This window comes from Astatotilapia calliptera, chromosome 13, assembly GCF_900246225.1.
Source record: "Astatotilapia calliptera chromosome 13, fAstCal1.2, whole genome shotgun sequence".
Taxonomy (NCBI): domain Eukaryota; kingdom Metazoa; phylum Chordata; class Actinopteri; order Cichliformes; family Cichlidae; genus Astatotilapia; species Astatotilapia calliptera.
In genome coordinates this window covers 1,141,481-1,162,116 of record NC_039314.1, presented here as the reverse complement: position 1 = coordinate 1,162,116, position 20,636 = coordinate 1,141,481, and the positions used below count along the sequence as shown (strand labels likewise).

Genomic DNA, 20,636 nt, shown 5'->3' with positions numbered 1-20,636 from the left:
CTCTGGAGCCATTATGAAATGGTAATTATCAGTAAAATGTGACACTCTGGTATGTGTGTTCTTGTAGCTATATTTCTAGCAGTGTAAAAGTGAATTAGCAGGAGAATGAAACTGAAATATTTTATACATTTACCAAATTAACTGCATACGGCTGCACATGTAAAAGTTATTCCCCAGTTATTCCTCAAGTTCAAGCTCAATTCCTCAAAAACAGTGAAAATGTGGTATTTAAAGGTGATTTAAAACTGAAACTCCTTACCTGCTCCTGACCAGAGTATGAAACAAGCTTTTGGGCTGTCCAGGTAACTTTTAGGGTTTTCGGTTCTTACTACCAAACGTTACTACTGCTAATGTATAAACGGATGAATAAAGGCTAGTTTTTATAGGGCACCTTTCTGGTTAACTTGAGCTCTCAAAATATTTTATACAGCATTTCTCATTAACACACACATTTAGTTTTTTGTCAAGACTTATTTTTGGGATGGAAACAAGAGCCTATCGTACAAAGGGATTGAAGCACCTCCCTTCGAATGGCCTACTCTGCCTCTGGAGCACAGCCACCTCTGTGGATCCAACCTGCTCTGGAGAGATTTTTGCAGGAATGTGCATGTATTAATTCAGTGATTTACAAATAGCAGCAGCAATTGTGCTCAGTGATAAAGCAATTAACTTGAATTAATTGAATTCAATTGAATTCAATTTTATTTATATAGCGCCGGATCACAACAGCAGTCGCCTCAAGGCGCTTTATATTGTACAGTAGATCGTACAATAATAGATACAGAGAAAAACCCAACAATCATATGACCCCCTATGAGCAAGCACTTTGGCGACAGTGGGAAGGAAAAACTCCCTTTTAACAGGATGAAACCTCTGGCAAAACCAGGCTCAGGGAGGGGCGGGGCCATCTGCTGCGACCGGTTGGGGAGAGAGAAAGAAGACAGGATGAAAGACATGCTGTGGAAGAGAGACAGAGGTTAATAACAGATATGATTCAATGCAGAGAGGTCTATGAACACACAGTGAGTGAGAAAGGTGACTGGAAAGGAAAAACTCAATGCATCATGGGAATCCCCCGGCAGCCTACGTCTATTGCAGCATAACTAAGAGAGGATTCAGGGTCACCTGGTCCAGCCCTAACTATATGCTTTAGCAAAAAGGAAAGTTTTAAGCCTAATCTTAAAAGTAGAGATAGTGTCTGTCTCCCGAATCGAAACTGGAAGCTGGTTCCACAGAAGAGGGGCCTGAAAACTGAAGGCTCTGCCTCCCATTCTACTTTTAAATACTCTAGGAACAACAAGTAGGCCTGCAGAGCGAGAGCGAAGTGCTCTAATAGGGTGATATGGTACTACAAGGTCATTAAGATAAGATGGGGCCTGATTATTTAAGACCTTATATGTGAGGAGCAGGATTTTGAATTCAATTCTGGATTTAACAGGAAGCCAATGAAGGGAAGCCAAAACAGGAGAAATCTGCTCTCTCTTTCTAGTCTCTGTCAGGACTCTTGCTGCAGCATTTTGGATTAGCTGAAGGCTTTTCAGTGAGTTTTTAGGACATCCTGATAATAATGAATTACAGTCGTCCAGCCTGGAAGTAATAAATGCATGAAGTAGTTTTTCAGCGTCACTCTGAGACAGGATATTTCTAACTTTAGAGATGTTGCACAAATGGAAGAAAGGAGTCTTATGTATTTGTTTAATATGTGCGTTGAAGGAAATGTCCTGGTCAGAAATGACTCCAAGGTTCCTCACAGCGTTACTGGAGGCCAAGGTAATGCCATCCAGAGTAAGAATCTGCTTAGATACCATATTTCTAAGATTTTCAGGGCCGAGTACAATAACCTCAGTTTGATCTGAATTAAGAAGCAGAAAGTTAGCGGCCATCCAGGTCTTTATGTCTTTAAGACATTCCTGCAGTTTAACTCATTGGTGTGTGTTATCTGGCTTCATGGACAGATAGAGCTGGGTGTCATCTGCATAGCAGTGAAAATGTATGCTATGTCTTCTAATGATGCTGCCTAAGGGAAGCATGTATAATGTAAACAGAATTGGTCCTAGCACTGAACCCTGTGGAACTCCATAATTAACCTCAGTGTGTGAAGAGGACTCTCCATTTACATGCACAAATTGGAGTCTATTAGATAGATATGATACAAACCACTGCAGTGCATTACCTGTAACACTTACAGCATGTTCTAATCGCTCTAATAGGATATTATGGTTGTTATGGCCCTGTCCATAATCTGTTTTGGTGGCTGTTGTTGTCTGTGCCTTTAAGTCTTTGCAGATCCCAGAGATGATGAGCTGACGGCTGCTGATTGGTCCCCTGGCCATGTGATCTTCTTCAAATCCCTCACCAGCAGTTGTCCTGGGGCAGCCACTGACAGCAGCAGCAGACCTGACCCTGGCCTCCAAAACCTGAGATTTTTGTGCCTGTGATTTTTGCGGCTTTTCTGAGTTTTGTATATAGTGTGTACATTAGTTTTCATTGTAAATAGCACTGCAACAGAAGGGGTGAGCTGCCTTATTGTTTTTCCTTGCACTGTTTTCTCCTGTTTATTTCAGTTAGGGAGTTAGGTGTAGCGCTTGTCTTTTGTTTGATGTTTGATTTCACATAGGGTTTTAGATAGCACCTCCTCCTGACTTAGTTTGTTTTGTTTGTTATTTTGGCCTTTGTTCACCCCGGAGCTTCATTTTTGCAGTGTAGAAAAATAAATCATGATTCACTAAGAAATTGGTTTCCGTTGGGTTTCCCTCTGTGTATGGTTTTGGGGACCAGGGCAGGGCAGTCTTTTCAAACTCATTTTGCGTTCCTGTACCCCTAGACTGGGGCGTAACAATGGTCGACAGTATCGAACGCTGCACTGAGGTCTAGCAGGACAAGCACAGAGATGAGTCCACTGTCAGAGGCCATAAGAAGATCATTTGTAACCTTCACTAAAGCTGTTTCTGTGCTGTGATGAGCTCTGAAACCTGACTGAAACTCTTCAAATAAGCCATTCCTCTGCAGATGATCTGTTAGCTGAATTAAAATCTTTATTTTTCTTCCACTGCTTTGCGCACTTAATTACAATATTTATGATTTGCTGCAGCATTCACCTCTTGTCATTTTTACAAGTGTCACATTTCACTGGTATAGTTTTTTTTTATAGACTTTTGATTACCATTTGATAATGTCTCTGGCAGCATTTCCTGAATAGACTTGGAGTAGTTTTTATCTGGAATGTGTAACTGTTCCTGTTGGGCACCTGAAATCTTAGACCGCATGAATCCAGCTGAATTACTATATTGTGCTTCTCTGTCTGAGTCAAAATTGAATCGGAATCGAATCGAATAGAAGTCAGTGATGATACCCAGCCCTACTTCTCCCTGCTGCTGGATAGGACTGGGAGTGGACAGTCAGTAGTAATGACTTGTAGCTTGCCTCCAGCAGTGTATGAATGTGAGAGTGAATGAATAGTGGTATTGTAAAGCGCTTTGGGTGCCTTGAAAAGCGCTATATAAATCCAATCCATTATTATTATTATTATTATTATTATTATAATGCAACCCTGATCAACGCTGACTCTGCATTCACCAACGAGCTGAATCAGTTCTACGCCCGTTTCGAGGTTAGCCAGGCGGCTAATGCTATCTACCGCCTGACTACCGAGGACAGTGACGTCATCAGCGAGAGACCGGTGACCAGCATCGCGGAGCATGACGTCCGAGCGGCACTGAGGAGAGTGAACACAAGGAAAGCGGCGGGGCCAGACGGCATCACCGGCCGTCTGCTGCGCTGCTGTGCTGACCAGCTAGCAGGTGTGTTCACTTACATCTTCAACGAGTCCCTGGCGAAGTCTGTGGTCCCCACATGCTTCAAAAGATCCACCATCATCCCTGTGCCCAAGAACAGCAAACCCTCATCCCTGAACGATTACCGGCCAGTTGCACTGACCTCGGTAGTAATGAAGGTGTTTGAGAGGCTGCTGAAGAACATCATCTCCCCCTCCATCCCAGACACCACAGATCCGCTGCAGTTCGCCTACAGATCCAACAGATCCACAGAGGATGCCATCACCCACGTCCTACACACCACTCTCAGCCACGTGGACAAGAAACAGGGTAACTATGTGCGAATGCTGTTTGTTGATTACAGTTCAGCGTTTAACACAATAGTGCCCTGCAGACTGTTCACAAAGCTGAGGGATCTGGGACTTAACAGCCGTCTGTGTGCATGGGTGTTGGACTTCCTCACTGGCAGAACTCAGGTGGTGAGGGTGGGCAGGTGCTTCTCCAAAAGCATCACCATCAACACAGGAGCACCTCAGGGATGTGTCCTCTCGCCACTGCTCTACTCCCTCTACACTTCAGACTGTGTGGCCACCCATGGCTCCAACACCATTGTGAAGTTTGCTGACGACACAGTGGTGTTGGGTGCCATCTCCAACAACGATGAGGCGGCCTACATGGATGAAGTGAAGAATCTGGCATCGTGGTGCCAGGACAACCACCTCCAGCTGAACGTCAGCAAGACCAAGGAGCTGGTGGTGGACTTCAGAAGGGGTCAGCACAGAGACTATTATCATCAATGGAGCTCCAGTGGAGAGGGTGCAGTCCTTCAAGTATCTTGGTGTCCACATCTCCTCAGACCTGACATGGGCTGCCCACATTCAGGTCCAGACCAAAAAGGCTAGGCAACGCCTGTATCACCTACGACAACTGAGGAAGTTCAGGGTCTCTCCAAAGATCCTCAGGATTTTCTATACAGGCGCTGTGGAGAGCATCCTCACACAGAACATGACATCGTGGTTTGGGAACAGCTGTGTGAAGGACCAAAAAGCTCTCCAGAGAGTGATCCGTACAGCAGAACGCTGCTGCAGGATTGCACTCCCCCCGCTTCAGGACACCTACACCAGGAGATGCCGGACTAGAGCAGCGCAGATACTGAAGGACCCGTCCCATCCTGGCAACAAACTGTTCCAACTTCTGCAATCTGGTAGAAGGTTCCGCATCTTCCGGGCAACGACAGAGAGACTCAAGAGGAGCTTCTATCCCCAAGCCATCCGTGCCCTAAACACACACACCCGCCCTCTCACATCATCTATAATTGACTGAGACAGGACTCTCTTCCAGACACTAAACCAAGGCACAATGTACATTTCAAATTCCTTTAATTTTAAATATGTTTATATTGTCTATCCTGTAAAATAGTCAGATGTCTATTCATATTAATGTACAGAATTCACCTGCTTGCTGCTACTACTGCACATTCACCCAGTGTATATACTATATGTATATATATATAATGTTCTTCCTCTACACCCCCCCCCCCATTTTTGCACATGTCGAGGAGCGTGTCAGGCTACATTTCACTGTGTGTTATACTTGTATAACTATGCATGTGACAAATAAAGAACCTTGAACCCTGGGGATATCTCTCCTTCACAATCGCACTTATTACATAGCACCATAGGTGTGTGTGTGTGTGTGTGTGCGTGCGTGCGTGCGTGCGTGCGTGTGTGTGTGTGTGTGTGTGTGTGTGTGTGTTCCCCTTTATAACCCTCCTTCTACGGTTCTGAAATGTCCCATCCTAGTCCATTTTTACTTTGTATTGCCATTGATAAATAGATGGTGTTCCACAATACCTTCTTGTTCAAGGTTTTGACTATTTCACATGTATTGTTTTCATGTTGATCATTTTTTAATAAAACTGTATTAAGGAGAAGCCTAATATGGCCATCTGTATTTAATAAACCTGTGAGCCTTCTTTTTACTATTTAAGTTTTAGATTTCCTCATGGTGACATGTCCCTATGTGGTGTCATAATTAAACTATTTATTTTCCCTGACCACACTAGTACAGTAGCTGTAGAATAGTTATGAAGGAGAAGTTTGTATATAGAGCACTAAAATGGTGTTAGGATTCATCCTCTGCTGACAATGAATTCCAGAACCATCCCTGAGCCACAAAGCAGCCATCACTCAACAGTTGAATGTACCGATATCCTTCGGATGGATTTGAATTCCAGGAAGGTGAGATGCTCAGCCAGCTCTATGGGTTCCAGGTGGTCAAACAACAGGGAGGCCTTCCCTTTTTTGGTTTGCTTTTTCCGCTGGGTAATCCTTCTCATCCAGTCGTATGATGGACTGCAAGAAGAACAAATGAGAAGCAATTAGCCACTCGAATAAAAGCATAAGAATCAACGGAACAGTTCTTTGACATGTTTAAGCTTTAGATGTGCACTCTTTAAATCTCATGGTTGTGTGACTTAATTTGGATTATTTTATTATTTAGAACTGTAAGTCATACAACACCAGTGTAGCCTTTTGATGGTAAAAATAAAGAGCTGGAAATATTGTCCCCTTTAAATAAAAAAGTTTTTATTTTATTATTATTTTATTTATTTTATTTTTAAATTTTACCCAGCCCAGATGTTACATTTTGTTAAAATTGAGTGATTATATCAAGAGTTTCTTCAGCTACATCTGTGTGCCTTTGATGTCTTACATGGTTGAGATGTCGATGAATTTGAAATGCTCCTCACAGCCAAGCTGAGCTGCCACGTCTCTGAACTCCTCTGTTATTCTAATCAGACCCAAGTCCAGGTTGAACTCTGCAGGAAATGTTACTATCCAGTACCTAAGTACACATATTTGAAATTATACATCAAATAGATAAACATGGGACGAATGCAGATTATAGTATATCCTTTATTAGTGTGTGACAGACCGGGACATTTATGACATGTAAGCCCCTTTACGATGGGTGGTATGATGCAGGAAGTTTGACTGTCTGACATGTAGGAGAATGTATGAGTACCAACTTACCTCATTAAATAACAAATCTTCAGCCTGGTTCTTTGGCAGTTGTCACCGCTGCAGTTACGGTACGTGGGCTTAAGTTAAGGACATTTTTCAAGATTTAACAAAACCAGCAAATCAACAAAATAAGGAATTTGTTTGAGTACAAAAACACAGAATCGCCATCTAATTTTGGAATGGCATGTGTGAGATAGAGGTTGTTTGTTACACTCTGGACAGGTTGCCTCTAACGCAGAGAGGCAGGCAATAATTCACACCTAAGGAATTTAGAATCACCAGTTAAGCTAACCATGTGATTTTGCAAACCCAAAACTTAGCTGCTTCAAGGCAAGAGTGCTAACCAATGACTGTTTTCTATAGTCATTGGTGCTAACCATCTTGTCACTATGCTGCCCTCAAGCTTTGCCTCTAATGGATCATGCAGGACATCTCATCCAGTTACCATCAGCCTTCTGCCTGACGCCTTCTTGACTTGGATTAGGAATGCAAAAGGCAAACACCTAGTAGCTCAGCGCAGTCGTGTGGTGTGTGAGAGTAAGGACCCAAGATTTCTCACTTACCACTCGCATCACAGCATAGGCTGTGATGCGAGTGAGCTTTATTTACAGGATTGGCAAAATGGCAAAAACAGGAACGGAGGAGCTACCAAAACCTAAACTGGGGACAACTAACCTGAAACCATTAGGACGCAGAGTGATGACACAGAGACTGTAGGGCAGAGAGATGCAGAGATACACCGAGTAACACAGACGGAGTAACGACGAGCAAAGGCAAACACACACTATATATACATATATACACAGGCATGAACATGAGGGAACAGATGGCAACACAGCTGCAACTAATTGGGCAAGACAAGACAAGGAAGTAAAGCAGAATACACTAACATGAGACAAGACCATCTAAATGTAAAACAGGAAATCCACAGACGAAACTCAGAGGCACACAGAACAGTGGGAACACAGAACCAAAACTAACAAAGACACATCCAGAAATCAAAGATTATTAATACCAAACAGAAAACACTGTGTTGCCGACCCAGGACCTTAGTAATACTAATTTCGGTCATAAGGGTGGTACTTTAAGAGCCATATATTTTATGAGGTGGTACTCTTGTGAAAAGTTTGAGAATCACTGCTTTACTGTAAACATGACATCAAAGCTAACTGCAAGAGACAGAGTGTTGCTAAAGTGGAGTGTGCCAATACTTAGGGAGGTTTAAAGTAGAACTGAAGAAGTTTGCAGGATTGTGCATTTCTGCTCAAACTCTTTCTTAGGGTCCAATCACTTTGATCACAACGTTTTTTTCTGTGAAGTGCTCTATGGGCTGTTTTTACCCACTTTGCTGTCAGTTAGCTTTGGGGTAGCACTTAAATAGACTATTGAAAGAAAGATCTTGTGCATGTCCTTGTTAGCACAGTGAGTTTGGTGTTATATTGTTGCCTACCAACAAAACAGGCCATGTTGCAAAGTAACATAACTGTAATTTAACAAACTACTTTGTACAAGGAGAAAAGTACTGCATATATTACTTATTACTCCATTACAGGTCACCTTTCCTGCACATACATAAGAGGTGATGATTCTACAAAGTCATGTTAGAGTATACCTTCCTTCACTCCTAAGGTTTAATGTAACATGGCATATTTAAGTCAATAAGAAAGATTTTTAACAATTAGAAAACATTCCAGACATCGATTTCTGTAGCTCAGCAGGTAGAACAGGTCATTTACTAATCAGAAGGTTGGTGGTTTTGTCCTTGGCTGCTCCAATCTGGATGTCAAATATCCATTGGCAATCTTCGCTCTAAAAAAAATAAACATAGACCCTCTATGCAAGCTAATCTGGAGGTTAATAGCTAACAATTACAGAGAATTATGACCTAAAGTTTGGAATGAATCTAAATGAAGAGCCAGACTATGCTCACAGCACAGGGCCTACTGCAACTCAGAACAGAGTATTCAGGAAATATTCCTGCATTATTATTTTATTTATTTAATCTCTGTTTTAGACAATGAAAAAAAGTTCAATCTTTTTCTACAGTAAGCGGACACATCCCAAAAGTGCTTTCGCTGATAAAATCTCCCCAGGCTCATCTGGGAGGCTGTCAGGAGGTCCTGAAAGGAGGAGGAAGTGGAGGAGATCAGCAGGAAAACAGATAGAGAGAGAAGAGAGGAAGGAGACAACAACAATGGTGTGTGTGTGTGTGTGTGTGTGTGTGTGTGTGTGTGTGTGTGTGTGTGTGTGTGTGTGTGTGTGTGTGTGTGTGTGTGTGTGTGTGTGTGTGTGTGTGTGTGTGTGTGTGAAAAATTAAAAATAGGCTGGCATTACATCTCCATTACACACAAGGTCTGTTAGAAGTTTTAGTGAAGTTATATTGTGATGGCTACTTGTTGGGGGGTTTCTCCATGTGTCTGATTACTGAAGTAAGAAAATAAAGTCTGATCTATAACAACATAGTTAAAAAAGAAAAGGCTATGGCCGAGTCAAAGTCCAGACCTCAGCCTCAAAATGCTGTGGCACGACCTTAAGAAAGGGGTGCATAAATGAATGTCAGTGCACTGAAGCAACTTTCTAAAGACGAGTGCTCCAAAAGTCCTCCACAACTATGTAAGAGACTGAAAAGTCATAATGCCTTCAGGCATTGCAGCTAAACATGCTTCTGTAAGCTGCTTAATCATTTTTCATATCATTTGTATTTTGCCTTAGTTTGTGTTAAGTACATAAAAACACTTTTCGGGATGTATTTAAATTAATTTAGATCCTGGCAAGTTCCAGATGATTTTTTATTTCAGTATGTCCTGATACATAAGGGGCGATCGTGGCTCAAGAGTTGGGCATTCGCCTTGTAATCGGAAGGTTGCCGGATCGAGACCCGGCTTGGACAGTCTCGGTCGTTGTGTCCTTGGGCAAGACACTTCACCCTTTGCCAGAGGCTGGCGCTACAATGTAGCACCAGCCTCTGGCAGCTACATTGTAGCCACAGCCACCCTGGGGTGGCTGTGGCTACAATGTAGCATCCACCCATTCACCAGTGTGTGGATGACTGGATGTGTAAAGCGCTATATAAATACAGGCCATTTACGTACACCCTTAGAATTGCAGTGGATGTGCTGTCTTTTCACCATGACTGTATATACTTTGGTAACAGGGTAGTTATACAAAATTGAATGAAGTTGGCGTTTGAATTTACAGCAGGTAAATAGCTGCATTACAACCATTTGTCTCTAATAGTACAACAAACCACCTACTGAGCAACTCCAAGGTCACTGATCCAAGCTAAGATCAATACCACTTATTTTACATCAATGTTCACGGCACACCAAGAGAGCAGCTGAGAGAGATGCATCAAATATCATTTAAGAGACTGTCTGGAATACCATTAACCAAATAAAAGCTTAGGTGAGATTTCCTGTAAGGTGAATGAGCCCTCCAAGCTTCAGCCAGCACTTCAATATATTGTTGGACCATTTCACTAATGTGTATGAGCAACGAGTCATGATTTCTACAAGATAGGATATATCATCAGAAGTTTTCGCGCCAGTTCAGAGGATGTAACATACCAACGGTGCATCAGCAGCACAATGCGTGGGAGGGGGTTAGCCTGCAGGTCACCACTGTCATCTGTGAAGAGCAAATCCCAAATTTCAGTCTGAATTCTTACTGCTTTCTCACTTACCTAGCTCAAAATAAAATGTTGGTGATACACTGTTTTTCTGAATACAGAATTAATGCAATTATGAAGAATTGAACAGACACCAAAAATTAGGGGTGTCCCAACACTTTTGCACAATGGTATAAATTTAGGGACTGCCTAAGTTATTCTCTGCAAATTACCACAAACTAATTGCAATGCAGTGAATAAGGGACCTTTAGGACCCCTGATGGTCTGTGTCACTCACCAAATCCATGAATGCATTCATTTAAAAGAGCATCAAGAGACGCTGCCTTCCCCAGTGTGGATGATCCCATGACGCCAAGCTGGAAGGAGGACAGAGAGTATGTCATTAGAGGGAGAGCACATCTGGTAGGACAGGAAAGAACACGCTTTAAAGAGCAATTTCTGATCAAGTGAAGAGGATGTATTGCCAGTGCTAATGCTAATCTGTACATGGCAAAGAAGGCAGGGAGTCTAATCACACTTTGCTTGCACAATAAGATCGCCTTCACTATTTGCTCACTATCCACAGAGCAGAGGCGATTCGTTTTTCCATGAAAGAGCAACAGTGGGTTTCACCAATGACCATGCCGTCCCATACGCCCGAGTCCATACAACATGATCACTCAAAGAGGAATGATTATCTCATGACAATCTATTATATCAAGCCTAGTATGAGTATTGTTTTTAACAACAATCTATGCATTTGGGAACTGAGGAAATCAACTGATGCAAATCATTTGACTGGGTTACAGGTATGGACTGCATTTAGAAAAGTTCTAGATGTAGAACCACAAAACCACTGTTAGAGTGAAATGTGGTTTTGCATGTCTTGCTGATGAAATAAGCAAGAACTGCATTGAAAAAAAATGCCTTTGGTTTCCAACAAATATTGATCAAATCATTGATCAAAGGATACAACAGTTTTCTGGAGGGGGGAAGGGGGTTAACTCTTGTTTTATGGTTTACTGCTACTGTGTCCATTTGCATAAGACAGGCTACAAAGAGGGGTTTTTAACCTACACGAATCCTCCAAATTTCAAACAGTACATAGCTCAACTGTGCAGACGTGGAATGCTGACTGAGTGACAAATGGCCCAAACAGTCTAGTGTGCTTTTTTGTTACATATACACACTCTGATTTATAGCTCTTTATGGGTTCCACAAACTTTGGAAAAACCTGCATTCCCACATTCAGAGATTTTTGGTTGTGTTGGAGAGTGTGAGAATACCTTACTAGTTGATGCACATTCACATATTCACCTATAAAACTGAACTATAGGTAGTGACCAAAAATTTGAAGTGAGCAGTGGTAAATGAGCTTTCAAAGGTGTCTAATCTTAGCACAAGAAGCAGGGTAATGGCAGGCACTGAAAGTAGAGTAATCCCTCTCACTGAAAGTAGCCAGCTGATGTGTCTTCAGTATCTGAGAATGCCTGCTGGACATACCCTAAGCAACTCATAGGTGAGGTATTTTAGCATGCTAATGGTCAGAGCAGACCCCAGGCCAGACCTGGTTTATGTCATGAGCTCGATTCTTAGAAGGTTTGTGAAAATGACTGCTGGCTCTTTAGCTACTAAAGGCTCCAGTGTGTTCGTGTTTGTCTGGTGTTTGCTGCTGGATAAGAAGACATTTAAAATATGACATGCTGCAGTCAGGATTGAGAATTACACAAGCCAGTGCATCTACAGTTAGCACAATTAGCTGAAAAAAGCCAAAAGTGATCATTCTCTTAATAGTGTCACTGTAGTTTTACATGCATTTCAGAATTCACACCAAAATAGAGAGTGTGTGTCATCAATAGCATCAGGACTCTCATATACATATCTCAAATGGCACATTTGAATGAATTCCTTTTCATTGCATAATAGCAGACTACAGCAGACACTATTTATGTGGCTTACTAAAGGTCTTTTTATTTATCACGGTAAAATGTCTTCATATAAGTAAAACAATTAAAAAGTTCTAATTTAAATTTTTCTGAATCAGTAGCTTCCTTTCTGATTCAGAAAATGTATAAATAGTTAAGGGTATTGGTAGTTTTACATCTATCAGTTATATTAGTTATTGGCAAGTTATCCAACTGTGTACACTCAGACACAGGCAAACACAGACACACAGAATGCTGATGTTGACGCAAGTCTCTGTATAAATTAGATGTTTGCAAGGGATGTCTTTTTTTGCTTCACCAAGGTGATGACATGCTTAGCCATTAACAAGGTCAGAACCACCAGAGGCCCCATCTCCCATGATGCACTGCTGATCCTTATTCAGCTGTCTAAATGACGTAGTTGGCTGCCTACGATACTGATTTTCCAAGTAGCTCGGCACCTCAACAAACCAAATCAAGTGTGACATCACTCATTAAATGTCAGAGCTTTAGTCTTGGTGTGGAAAATTCTGCCAGACGCTTTTCTTTCCAAGCTCCTTAGACTATGTGCAATATGCAAAACATAATACATGCAATGGTGTACACACATACTTGTCAGGGGCTGGGTCTGTGATCCAGCACTTTCAGTTGTTTTGATCTCTTTCGTTATATGTTGAAGATAATGTGGAATGTTGGATTATTATTAATTGGCAGTGAATTTTAGTTTCACTCAGGCCTTCTGTGCTAGTTGTTATGTATTTCTTGTCCACGTGTTTCATGTTGTCAAGCCTGTGTTGTCATGTCTACGTCTCGCCAAGTTTCCTGTTTTATTTTGAAAGTCTTGTGTTTCTTAGTTCAATGTGTTTAGCTTTACTCTTCCCCTCTGATGTCATTATGTTCATTTGTGTCAGCTGTTTCCCCAGGTGTTTCCACTTCCTCTGATCACCTCCTTTGTGTATTTAGTCTGTGTGTTTCATTCAGACTCTGTCAGGTTGTGTTCGTTCCTTCATATTGCGTCAAGTTTAAGGTAATGCATGTTCAGTCTCAGTTTCCTGCATGCACATGTTCTGAATTCATGTTTTTGTCACAGTAATCATAGTTTAGTTTTTCCAGTTTAGGTTCTAGTTTAGTTTTCGCCCCGCTTGCCTTTGCTTTGTGTACTCTTATGAGCCACAACAGCCCACTTTTTGTTCAAGTCACATTTCACGCTCCATTTTCAGTCTGCATTTGCGTCTCTCTACACACAGTCAGCTTCCACTGATTGTGACACATGCTCATGTTTTCAGTGACCAGTCTGTGAACTGCTTTATAGAGATACACTTCACATCATATTACACATTCCTGCCAAATGATTTAAGTCTCTTTGGGAATGAAGTATGTGTTCATGTTCAACCCTGGATATGGATGGTATATTATTTATCTTTCCTGGCTTTGCTGGTGCTTGCAAAGCATTTCTCTCTATGCTGACAGCTTTGATAAATCCTTGTTCACCCAGGTGACATGAACAGGAGACTATTTGTTTCTGAAAGATCCACAAAGGTCACCAATCTGTTGTAGGGCTAACACAGAGCTGCAGACAACCATTCAAGTTCACATTCACACCTGTTTGGAATAATCGGTTGACCAAAGGACACTAATTGCATCTTTGGGCTCTTTATAATGGCTTTCAGCTCCTGATCAATATGGTGGCGTTTCCCACCAATGTGTCTTATTTTTCCGTGATGTAGCATGTTGGTAAGGTTCTGGAGTTCTTAAAGGTCTTAGTTTTTGGTGTCAGATGTATTTGCTAAGCTTTTGACTTTCTAAGCAAATGAGTAACTTTTGGGGCACTTTTTTGTCTCAGGTGGCAGAGCAGGTCACCTACTAAATGGAAGGTTCGTGGTTCGATCCTTGAGTCTGCATGCCCAAGTGTACTTGGTTAGAGGTGATTCTGTACATGTTACAAATATTTCAAATTGAGGGAGAAGTACCATCACACACCAGCCTCATCACAAATGGTTTCAATGGAAGGGTGACCGTCAGGACTGAACCAAGGAGCAAATGTGCTGAAAATCAATGTTAGCAGGATTTATGGAGTGATTAATGAAAAGTTTGCGTTTTTGGTTCAAATGGAGTGCTCACATCCGTAGAAAGGCACCACCAGCCAATTTACCTTTTACCTCTTCTTCACAAACTGGTGACAAAGTACTTTCCTACAGGTCAGGCGAGAGACACAACAGTCGGTGTCTACATCTATAAAACACAAAAGCGCTGTGCTGTTTTGGATCAGTGTTGGGGATTTTTGTACAGCACCATCAGATTTGGAGTCACTGTGCAATACCATCTGAAAAGACTCTGAGTGGCCACAAAACGCACACAATGGAGCGATATCAGTTTGGGAATGGAGAGCCTGGATCTCGTCATTGTTGAAGCAGTTTAGGCTCACCCTCACAGAGACTGGCTCCTCAAGAATGCTTGAATGCATTACTAGAACGCTTGCCTAAGAGTTCAAGCTATATTAGAATTTGTTTGCACATACTTCATTTCACCGATTTCTAATTTTCCTATTAAGAAACAAGCGTCATGATTTTTGGACGGCACTAAACAACCTCAACATATCAACTTACAGTCCAGTAGACGTGAGGTAAATACTGGCTAAAGTGGCATTTTATACTGATAACTTAAGAATACATAATAATAATAAAAAAAAATAATTAAAAAAATAATTAAAAATAAAAAATTCTAACACGCATCACAAACATGTCTATGGAAGCACCTCTTTTTCATTCCCTGTTGAAGAGATCAAATGTGACAGTCCTCTGGGTAACTATACATTTCGAAGGTGTTGGTACACGTTTGTAGCACATACTGTGTTTGTAGGAAGCTTCCCTTAAGAACAATTTCAGTCTGGACCTGCAAATACAACACCTTGCTCAATGTCCCACAGACTCTAACAAAGTCTCTAGTCTAACACAAGCATTCAGCCTTCAACATTCACACTTCAGGCTAATTTAGTGTCCAAACCACGCATATCTTTGGAAAGTGGGAGGAAACCAGAGCCCCAAGAGGGAAACTCATGCAAACTCAGTCAGCAGTTAAACATAATTTCATAACTTCACCACAACAACAATAGCCTTTCTTTGTCACACATTGGAATAAACATGTTACCCTTTTAATCACAGCTCACTCCCTCAGCATTGGGAGGGGACACAATTGTTGGTCTTGACTTGATCTAAACTGTGCTGCGTTATGGATGTGACTCAGTGATTTAGGGTCAAAATATTCAGTAAATGCAAAAGTCTCCACAATTCAGGCATTGAGTCTTAATGCTTTCTGCTGCTAACAATATAATTCACAAAAAACAAACTGGCCATTCTGAAACTTTCAAAGTGTTCTTGTGGGCAATGTGCTGCTTTCACAATGTATCAGACATTAATGACTTGTGTGTCATGTGTTTTTTTGCTCCCGATTTCACAGCTTGTTACAGTCGGCGGTACCCTTTGATTTGTGCTTTTTCTCCATCCACAGTAGGTCACTGTGTATCTCTCTGGCTTTAGCGCACAATGATGCAGCCAAATGTGTAATCAAGGGACACTGTTCAGAGGCGTAATCTCACAAAAAGCGCCACCTCTGAACACACAGACGGTGCATTGCCTTAAAAACCCTGAATTGCTGAACGCTGAAGCCTAGTTCATACATAGCAAAGCCAGAGCTACTTCATGCATTTAACTGACTTTTCCCCCCCATTCTTTCATGAGTTAAACTACACGCAGTTACATTTTGTTCTTGCTACAACAGAATTTATAGGAAAGGGGGAATAAAATCTCCCAGATCTTACCTTCAAAGAGCTGAATATGGGCAACCATCCAGGCTAAAGATCAGCTTCTGTTACTGAGATAACTGCAGGCTCCTACTGACTGTCAAGCACAGAGACTCCCATGGTAGCACTTACTACGCTATGACCTCCTCCTCTTAGTAAACACAGCAGCCTGGAGGAGCAGCGGTCGGCCATGTGACCTTAAACACACACGCACAGTGATTGCACTGGAAGATTGCAATCACCGGATTTCAGTGCAGTGTTGATCTAACAAGTTAGATGTGCACTGGATTGCAGTGCACTGGAAAATGAATTATTTTGTCATATAATTCATTTTAGCATCTCAACAGACATTTCCAGTCTCCATCTGTTATAAAGCAATTTAATCTATTCTGCACTCTCACAGGTTCAAGCTGTGCAGGCTCATATGCAATTATGGCCTCTTCATCAGAGGTCACTTGCTTTTACTAAATATACCATATTATGTTGACATTTTAATAAAAATGTAAAAAAAGAAAAAAAAATCAGAGTGAAGAGCAGGATGACAGTTTTCCAAAGCAATCTAAAAAAGTGTTTTGGGTTTTTTTTTTTTTTTATAGTTTTAATTGATTTGTGTCATCTGGTTTCACCTGCATAGCTGTGTTTGCAAATACTGTGTAATGTGCAATGCTTAAATTATCAGTCCTACTGTGGAGCGCCATGACTAAGGTCACATTCATATAGAAAGTGGTTCCCTTGTGCCGTGTCACCTTATCGGTTGGTTGGTAGTTGACATTCCAGCCTCTGGTTGTCTTTACTTCCAGTCAAATGTCAATCAGCAGTATCCTAAGTATCCCAACTGTGTTATTTTCCCTGTTTTTACTTGAAGTCGTGGTGTCATCGACTTTCTGTAGTCTCTACATCACTGATAATCTCTAAACGTGTGAAGAGGGCTTAACATTGGTGTGTGAGAAACACTCCCCAAATTTGATTGAGTAAGATGAGTATGACTTATCTCCTTTCATTCCAGTGGTTTATTTTGGACGCTGTACAATTATGTAATCAGCAGTACTGAATGCTGCACTGCAGTGTAATAGGACAGGCCATAAGATCATTATTAACTATCATTAGTGCTGTTTCTGTGCTGTGACTCTTTTTTTTTTTTTTTTTTGTTTTTGGAAAACAATTTTTAAAAGAAGAAAACTTACATATCCTGCTAGTACAGGGATAGAGCTGAGGATGACTTAGACCTCAGAGGGATAAAGTAAAGAATATCACACAGTAGCCTTAAAAGCCTGTGGCTCACAGACTGATGAGTTACTCATTTCCAGGTTTTGCCATTTAAATGCGATGTAAGTTTATAAGCGCAGAGTCTGTTTGACTATAAGTAACAATACAAGGCAGGGACAGTTCACAGAAAGGAGTGAGTTCCCTGCAGCACTCAGAGGTTTCTCATTAAACCTGACACTAACTGTACTGAAAAGCTGCAGCCAGCCCAGTAACCCTATGAATAAATGCAACTGCATTAAATCTTCCAGGGACAGAGTCAGATTACCATCAGTCAAATCTGTGTGGTGGCCGTGACAGCCAATGAAAAAATTATTCTGATGAGGTGATGCATGTGTTTATGGACATACGCAGCTGGAGCACATAGAGGTTTCGAAGTGACTGGTTGCTTTTGTCATATGTTAGTCAGTCATAGTCCCGTGTAAGTTTCAGAAATGACTGTCATATTGTGTGGATATACAACGAGCTGAAGACTATAAAGACCCAGCTATGTTATCAGTATCCATCAGTCCAGCCAGGAAAATGCCATAATATGTAATTAAAGCACAATAGAGTTCACATTTCAACTCTTGATTCCTAATTTTGTAGCTCAAGTCAATTTTTAGTTTAGCTGCAGGTTTCAACACACAAACTTCTTACCTCATCTGAGACTCTGTCAGGGTCTACCAGAACATCTCATGGATCTGCCTTTTAAACATGTCCGTGAACAGATACACCTTTTAGTCTGTTCAAATGAGCATTAATATTAAAATCCACCTGGACTGAAAAGGTTGCTGCTAAAACCAGAGCAGCGCTCCAGCTGTCAGAGCTCCGTTAAAGTATCGTCCAGCCCTTTCTTCAGCTTGCTTCTCTATCTTTGTAAAGCCCTTCGTCTCAGCTGCATACAGTTATAGTGTGTATTCAACCAGCACTGATCTCAGTCTGTTTTTGTTTGTCTAAATGGCCACTAGACTTCCTTCAATTCTTTCCCAACTTAGGTTTCCTGCCTGCGTTGGTTGGTCGGGCTAAATATAGGGACCACACACGGTAAAGAGGGGGTAAAGAGCAGAGCAGGAAATCTATCACAATATGCTTTTGCGCACATTGATGTTTGCCCGTCAGTCGTGATAACTTTGTTCAGTGCATTTCACCAACTGTGTCTGGTGAAATCCGCAGTTGCAAGTTGGATGAGTTATTTTCTTTCTTTCTTTTTTATGTTTCTGAGAGTGATGTTCTACAGCACGGGTGCAGTACGCACATGTGTGATCCTGCATTGTCGCTGTGTGCCTCAGTGAGTGGGTCACCCTATCCCATATTCCACTCTAATGACGTTGTACACATTGTTTTGTCTCTCTGGGCTTCTAAAAATGTCTCCCTAAACAAAAGCAATGACTGCACATCCTGCTGCCTGGCTGGACAAAAAGAACTGAACTCCAACTTTTATTGTCTCAGACACACAATTTCAATTAAAGACTGTGCGATAACTACTGTGGGGGATGGTTAAGTCTCCTTACATTCTATTTTTTTCCCCCCTTTGTCTTCTTTAGGCTGCAAAGACGAGGAGGAGGACAATTTTTAACACACTTGTTTGCCTTATTAGCATGTATCTCTGTTTGTGTAATGCACTGATACAGTCAGTCCTGCTACATTTATCTAAATGTCATCACATCTGTCTAATATGTATATGCAGTCTATGCTCCACATAGGGCGTAAAGCATTTAGAGTTGATGTGCTTCACAACAAATGCACATACATATTATTTCAGGGTCTTCCTGCGGTCCTAACCTTTAAATATAACCTCTCTTCTTCCTCTCCTGGCCTGTCTCCCTTACATCTTTCTCAAATGTAAGTAAGGTTGCTCAGTTTTTTCTACACTATGTGACAACCTGCAAACAAGCAGTTTGTGTTTTTATTGATATTTGTTAAGCTGTTAGAAGTGTTGCAAAGTGTGGCCGCAGCATATAGATATCTGCACTCTGGCTTACTGCATTTGGTTTTGTCTCATTTATACCTCTAAAAGCACCAGTGATGGAAGATAACCAGTTACACCCTGACAAACTTTACTGCCTCCAGTTCAGTTGGTGAGCTAACCAGTGCATTCCTTCTTCTTAAGAATACAGCAGAATTTTGGTTAAGCTGTAGCTAAACGTTCGGTATCTTTCTGATTTATCTGATTTGTTATCTCTTGTCGCCTTGCAGCAAGGTTCTTGCTTGAACCCTAACTTTGGACTTTTCTTTTGCTGGATGAGAGGTAGATGAAATGCTTGCAGTGTGCATAGAATGAAATATTCTATGACTGGATAGTTACATTTGGCTGTGAGTGGTCAGTAAAGACTCAATAAGTGCTAGATAAATGCCAACCCACTTCCATTTAAGATGGTGCTCCAGTAAACAATTACCAAATTTCAACACTTGGAGCTTTTGCTTAATTTGTTGTCTAACACTGAATGAACAGACTCACCTGGCCATGAAACTGCTTATCAGTTAATTGATCAATAGTCTAATTACTATTAAGACTAGAGGTTATAAAAACTCTTGAAGTTTATTTTTTAAAAGGTTTTAAAGCAATTAAAAGAAATGTAAAAGTCTACACTACATCATATCTTCAATATTTCTAAGCTAAATAGCTATTTCCAAGCTGCTGATTTCTGTGTCACGTGAAGTAACGGAATATTCAATTAAATGTCTTTTTGAAATCAAAAGGACAGCTTTTAATGTGCTAGATGGAGGTCTAATGTGAAGTCACTAAGTTCCACCACAAACTACAAATAAGTGAAATAATCCAAATGGAGTCCAGATGTTTCTTTAAATCATCTGTTAAAGCAACCATGACCTGTCAGGTGCTTTGGTCATTCAAGCTCAAACTTTACCCTTGCAGAGCACAGTATGACCCCTGATTGGTGGGAAGTACTGTGTAGGAATAAAAGAAAATGTTTCAAATATGCCACATTATCCCAGAGCAAAACAATAACCTGCAATAAGACTACTCCCTAAACTAACTGCAAGCTGTATATGCGTGGTTTAAAGTAATAACCAATTATACTCACATCTTAAAATATGCACCTACCTTACTGTGAACACTGCCAGCTTACATCTGCTACAGAAATCATGATCCTATTGTTGTACTCATCAGGATAACCAGCAATATGCAGAAAACTCAAACTGCTGCAGGTTATCTTGCTACCCAAAGATTCCCCTCCCATCCTGGCTTTTTTTTTTTTCCACACACTCAGTCCAGAAATAGATTCAGAATTTACTGAAAAC

The 20,636-nt window shown here is 41.1% G+C and overlaps 1 protein-coding gene across 4 annotated transcripts in view; it reads right to left on the bottom strand.

Annotated features, from left to right (window-relative positions):
• The window catches only part of rasgrp3 (RAS guanyl releasing protein 3 (calcium and DAG-regulated)), a 39,828-nt gene extending 19,328 nt beyond the window's left edge, over positions 1 to 20,500 (bottom strand). Inside the window, exons 1-6 of one of the 4 annotated variants that reach the window (XM_026190486.1) lie at positions 20,440 to 20,500; positions 10,705 to 10,783; positions 10,324 to 10,426; positions 6,809 to 6,871; positions 6,489 to 6,620; positions 5,980 to 6,127 (exon numbers count right to left, since the gene is read on the bottom strand). In XM_026190486.1, the coding sequence (XP_026046271.1) occupies positions 5,980 to 6,127; positions 6,489 to 6,620; positions 6,809 to 6,871; positions 10,324 to 10,426; positions 10,705 to 10,774 (516 nt within the window). In that variant the 5' untranslated portion in view covers positions 10,775 to 10,783; positions 20,440 to 20,500. Of the gene's footprint in view, positions 1 to 504; positions 681 to 5,979; positions 6,128 to 6,488; positions 6,621 to 6,808; positions 6,872 to 10,323; positions 10,427 to 10,704; positions 10,784 to 16,148; positions 16,212 to 18,032; positions 18,301 to 20,439 lie in introns of those variants that run through there. The other 3 variants (XM_026190485.1, XM_026190487.1, XM_026190488.1) reach the window with 3 other exon arrangements.
• Between the last annotated feature and the right edge of the window lie 136 nt (positions 20,501 to 20,636).